Source organism: Aedes aegypti, chromosome 2 (genome assembly GCF_002204515.2).
Source record: "Aedes aegypti strain LVP_AGWG chromosome 2, AaegL5.0 Primary Assembly, whole genome shotgun sequence".
Classification (NCBI taxonomy): Eukaryota; Metazoa; Arthropoda; class Insecta; order Diptera; family Culicidae; genus Aedes; species Aedes aegypti.
In genome coordinates, this window is record NC_035108.1 from 122,876,630 (window position 1) to 122,882,100 (window position 5,471).

General features: G+C 37.4%; 1 protein-coding gene across 2 annotated transcripts; it reads right to left on the reverse strand.

The window, feature by feature from the left end:
• Positions 1-301: 301 nt before the first annotated feature.
• Positions 302-2,141, reverse strand: LOC5578832 (oxidoreductase-like domain-containing protein 1). 2 transcript variants are annotated; one of them, XM_001657134.2, is made up of 3 exons: positions 1,971-2,141; positions 1,744-1,874; positions 302-687 (listed from the first exon to the last, which is right to left on the reverse strand). In XM_001657134.2, exons 2-3 carry the CDS (start codon positions 1,855-1,857, stop codon positions 475-477), a joined length of 327 nt encoding a protein of 108 aa, XP_001657184.1. In that variant the 5' UTR covers positions 1,858-1,874; positions 1,971-2,141; the 3' UTR covers positions 302-474. The 2 variants fall into 2 exon arrangements, with proteins under 2 accessions (XP_001657184.1, XP_001657185.1); XM_001657135.2 differs by having other exon boundaries at positions 1,952-2,140.
• Positions 2,142-5,471: the final 3,330 nt, after the last annotated feature.

The following is a 5,471-nucleotide window of genomic DNA, read 5'->3' on the forward strand; positions in this document are numbered from 1 at the left end:
CGTACGGAATTTGAATCAAGGTGTTCGGAATATGAGACAGAATGGACAGAAATGCGTGGCAAGTCTTACAAAATTTTCGGAAGACTCATACAAAAAGTATGACAAAGGGGGGAGGGAGGGGGTCGAAAAAGTTGAAATTTGACGTGACATAATTTGTGTACCATCCCATATCACGATGCGCAAAAGTTGTTGATTTAAGCGTGTGCTAGAATAAGTGCGTAAGTCGCATCATCGATTTCACAAGGGGACGGGCTTGATGAATACATAGATAATCTGTGAATAAAGATGACAAGATGCAATCTTGCGTCCCAAAGTTGTTTCACATCACTCGGCTATCATGACAACAAACTCGTGTGTATTCATATACATAAAAACATTGTAACATCATTATTAACACTACTTTTAAAATTAATAAAATAACTAGATTTGCCAATTGAGCTACTTATTAGGGAACACGATCACATCCAGCCTGAATCATTCCGAGGGCGGTTCCTTTTTCACGCTGTGCAAGTTTTGCAGCTCCATCCTGAGGAACATTTTCAGGCTTGGATCGGTAATCTTCTGCAGCACAATTTCCCGCGCCTGTTCGCCTCCATCGTCCAACAGTTTGGTCAGCTCGTTGGCGTACTGGATCCAAACGCAGTTTTGACACCCGGACATGCAACAGGTCGTTGGCTCGGGAGGCAGCTGCGATAATGGGAGAAATGTGGATTATTACTGTAATGCAGTATAAACATGTCAAGTGGCCCCATCTGCACAAGAGAGGTTCTTTTTCGGTAATTACTAGCTTGTTTCAACGAATTCATATGACTTTTGGCATAGGGTAACAGATAAACGAATATTACCTATACTGCTTTGCGTTGAAAAATGCATTGACCAACTTTCATAGTCTAATTTTGCAAAACTTAGCCGCGCCGCAACTCGCTGCGCTATAGTTACCATCTAAGCACGTATCCATGTGAGTGTGAGGTTTAAAACAAAGTGAATTTGAAATAATCGTTAAATAAGTCATCAATATTATTGATGGTGTGACATGGTAATAATACAAAACAGGACATAGGGCTTTGCACAAAATTCATTCTCTTTCTTTCGATCTACCGTGAAACTTACTAATTACTAAAATGGCAGCTCGTTGTAGATAGTGATTGAGATCAATTCAATTCATTTCAACAGATGCGAGTTGGTGTCGAGGTAAGATACAAGACTTGCACTCCGAAGGTTGAATTCTGGGTCAGGCCAGGCGGAAACGTTTATTTTACCTTTTTTAAATTCCCCGTTGCATTCAAGTGGTGTTGCCTTGATAATGTCAAGATTTAACAGTAGTGCAAATCCAAGTGCAGAACCAATCAATAGTTCTGCATCGTGCTTATTTTTTACCGGGCAAGCTCCCATACAAAATCCACAGACAAACAGACGTAACAGCTAGAATAATCATCAATTTAAAACATAGTCACTTGAACATTCACGCCCATTGCTAAAAATACTTTATTTGGCCAACCGTGAACTAGGTGGCGGTAGTGAGCAAACGTCAAACTCGAACAAAAGTGATGCGAGCACCACGAGTGGCCCGTCAGCCAACTACTAAATATTAGAATTGGGCGCTATTCTGCTGTACGATGAAAATAATTAGAGTGTTACGTCTGTTTGTCTGTGCAAAATCAGAATAATGCAGGGCCCCACCACCAAATAGGACCAATGGACATGTTTGGATTGTCGGCAATAACATTTCCAACGATGACATACTTCAATGTTCTTTCCTGTGGGATCATTGTTGCCTTTTCCATCCTTTCCGGCACTAAAATTTCGAGCTAAGATGAGTCTGCTAGCTGGATTACTCAAAATCCGAAACCTGTCCATTGTTCAATCGTGCAGTGCTGAAACCATAGGGGTTGATGTTATTATTCAATCGTGAAATGATTTCGTATTAAATTGCGTGAACTGTATTTAATACATTGTTTTTCGACTTTTACTCAGCATTTTGTTACTCAGCGTTATTGAAATAGCTGCACTGTGGTTGTTTGCACTTTTCTTTGCCAATAAATTAATAAAAATTTCACGGATTTTGTTGGTCAATTTTATGATGCACTATCACTCATTAACGTCTGATAAACGACTGCACAGAACAGACACTGAAGTACACTCTGAAAAATAATCATGTTCAAATCATTATTATTACATTATAGCTTTTTTGACGTAGGACTACGTCTGAAGTATGCTCTTCAACAGAAAAGTAATCGCCTATCTCGATACGTGCAAAATCAGCGTTATTAAATATGTAAATGGGCCCCTACCAAGGGGTGGATCACTTCTGATGCATCTGATCAAGGGGGTGGCATGAGCCAATATTTACCAACCCAACATCAATTCAACATGGCGTCCAGTGTTCTTGTTTTGATAGTTTTGGGAGGGAGAAAACATATGTTTTTATGGATAGGAGACATCAATAATACCTCGCTGATGCGTAAAACAGTAAACAAAATGATGAACAAATGAAAAGCGTCATCAAATACGATGATTCAATGCGATATGGTTAATTGCCAGAATCTAGCACTAGCAGCGTATGAGCCGTATACTCGAAAATTAGGAGCAAGGTTAGGGCAAACCGACCAGAAAGTGGGTACCAAAACGCGAAGTACCAAAACGATGTGAGGAAGAGCAGGAATGTATGCAGGACGACAGCCGTGTCAGTCCCCTGCATCTGATAAATCGAAATTATTTCATGCATTCAAATGCATTTAAATGCACATTCAACAAATTCGCAATTCATGGCTTGCTCCAATATTTATTTGTTATCCTTGACTGAATGTCAAACTAATTTTTTCATACGCTCAAAAAAAGCTGCTACTGATAGGTGAAGCGAAGATGCTATTTTCTGATGCAGGCCGCAGTGAAGAAAACTCCAAAAACCCTACGTTTGTCCGGTGGCAGAATGGACGCTTCGAAGAAGCCTCCGACCAGCTGGCACTCCTCGGATTCATTTTAGCATCGAATATTGGAATTTTGGGCTTCACTATCCTATGGAAATCCTAATCCTTTATCCGCCAATTAAAATTTAGTATCCAGTATTCGCCGTCAGTCTGTAAGTTAGACCGCGCAGTAACAGGGTACCAAGAGCGAATTTTATAGAGAAAGTTGTGGTCTTGAAGACAAGGTCTGTCATTCGAAGACTCTTACACACTCAATCTGTTCGGTAAAAATAACTGCGTTTTGGAACTACCGAAAAAGTCAGTAAACTAAAAAATATGTCAGAAATCGAAAAACAGAGATTTTTCACTGAAATTTCGCAGAGAGTTATCTTTTTATATCATATATGCCTAAAAATAAAACATGGTGAAATTTTCCTTTCAATTACGCGTGGCGGCAGTTTTCATTTTACTGACATTTTTGGTAGTTCCAAAACCCAGTAAAATTTTACCGACCCCAGTAATTTAATCTAAGTGTGTACACAATTTAGCCCCTTTCTCTACACTCATGTCCCTTGATCTAAACCAATAGATGCAGTTTTTTTTTTCTTTATTAGTATCATTCCAAACATTACATTCATTATTTCTTATATCTAGGTGTTCTGTGTTATTAGACAACACTATCATCCTAATTTGGTAAAACAAATCTAAGATTTTATTACTATTTTATTAACAACATATTACATTTCATTTGCCGTAGCAGTTCAGATTTTTTGCAGGTGATTTCACCTGCTTATAAGAGAAAAAAAAACGCTTTGAATATACTTAACCTAACTTAACCTAAACATATAACACATTAATCGTGGCAATAGAAGATTGTAACAATTTTTGCCTGAAACTATTGATTATTTTATTTGACATTTGTTCCAATGTTTCAACATTGGATATTCTATGTAACTCATTGGTACTATACCAGGGAGGAAGCCTCAGAATCATTTTCAAAATTTTATTTTGAATTCTCTGCAGAGCTTTCTTCCTGGTATTACAACAGCTAGTCCATATTGGTACAGCATACAACATGGCTGGCCTGAACATTTGTTTGAATATCAAAAGCTTGTTCTTAAGACAAAGTTTTGATTTTCTATTAATAAGGGGATAGAGACATTTTACATATTTGTTACATTTGGCTTGAATGCCCTCAATGTGATTTTTGAAAGTTAAATTCTTATCTAGCATGAGCCCTAGATACTTAACTTCATCTGACCAATTTATTGGAACCCCTCTCATCGTGACAACATGTCTACTTGAAGGTTTCAAATAGAGAGCTTTTGGTTTATGTGGGAATATTATTAGTTGAGTTTTGGAAGCATTAGGAGAAATCTTCCATTTTTGCAAGTATGAAGAAAAAATATCCAAACTTTTTTGCAATCGACTACAGATGACGCGCAAGCTTCGTCCTTTGGCGGAGAGGCCTGTGTCGTCCGCAAACAAAAATTTTTGACATACCTGAGGTAACTCAGGTAAGTCAGATGTGAAAATATTGTATAATATTGGTCCCAAAATGCTGCCTTGAGGAACACCAGCTCTTACAGGAAGTCTTTCAGATCTGGAGTTCTGATAATTAACCTGAAGTGTACGATTTGACAGATAACTTTGAATTATTCTAACAATGTATGTTGGAAAATTAAAGTTTTTCAATTTTACCATCAAACCTTCATGCCAAACACTGTCGAACGCTTTTTCTATGTCTAGAAGAGCAAGACCAGTAGAATAGCCTTCAGATTTGTTGGAACGGATCAAATTTGTTACACGTAAAAGTTGATGAGTGGTCGAATGTCCATGGCGGAATCCGAACTGTTCATTGGCAAAAATTCAATTTTCGTTGATGTGGGCCATCATTCTGTTCAAAATAACCTTCTCAAAAAGTTTACTGATGGAGGAAAGCAAACTGATTGGACGATAGCTAGAAGCTTCTGCAGGATTTTTGTCTGGTTTTAAAATTGGAACAACCTTAGCATTTTTCCATTTGTCAGGAAAATATGCTAATTGAAAACATTTGTTAAATATATCAACTAAAAATGATAAGCTACTTTCTGGAAGTTTCTTGATGAGGATGTAGAAAATTCCATCATCGCCAGGAGCTTTCATATTTTTGAATTTTTTAATAATAGTTCTCACTTCTTCCAAATCAGTCTCCCAGGCATTTTCGAAAACGTTCTCTTGATTGAGAATATTTTCGAACTCCTGAGTAGCTTGATTTTCAATTGGACTAGTAAGTCTTAAATTAAAATTGTGCGCACTTTCAAACTGCATAGCAAGTTTTTGAGCTTTTTCGCAATTAGTTAGTAATAATTTGTTTTCCTCTTTCAATGCCGGTATTGGCATCTGAGGTTTTTTCAAGATTTTAGATAATTTCCAAAAGGGCTTAGAGCCAGGGTTCAATTGAGAAATTTTGTTTTCAAAATTTTTGTTTCTTAATTGAGCAAAACGTTTCTTGATTTCTTTCTGCAAATCCTGCCATATAATTTTCATAGCAGGATCGCGAGTGTGTTGAAATTGCCTCACGTT

Excerpts from the sequence above, each read along its gene's own strand:
- LOC5578832 (XM_001657134.2), bottom strand. The coding sequence starts at position 1,857 with ATGGACAGGTTTCGGATTTTGAGTAATCCAGCTAGCAGACTCATCTTA. Across the intron at positions 688-1,743 it reads CCACAGGAAAGAACATTGAA|CTGCCTCCCGAGCCAACGAC; the intron begins GTATGTCATCGT and ends CCATTATCGCAG.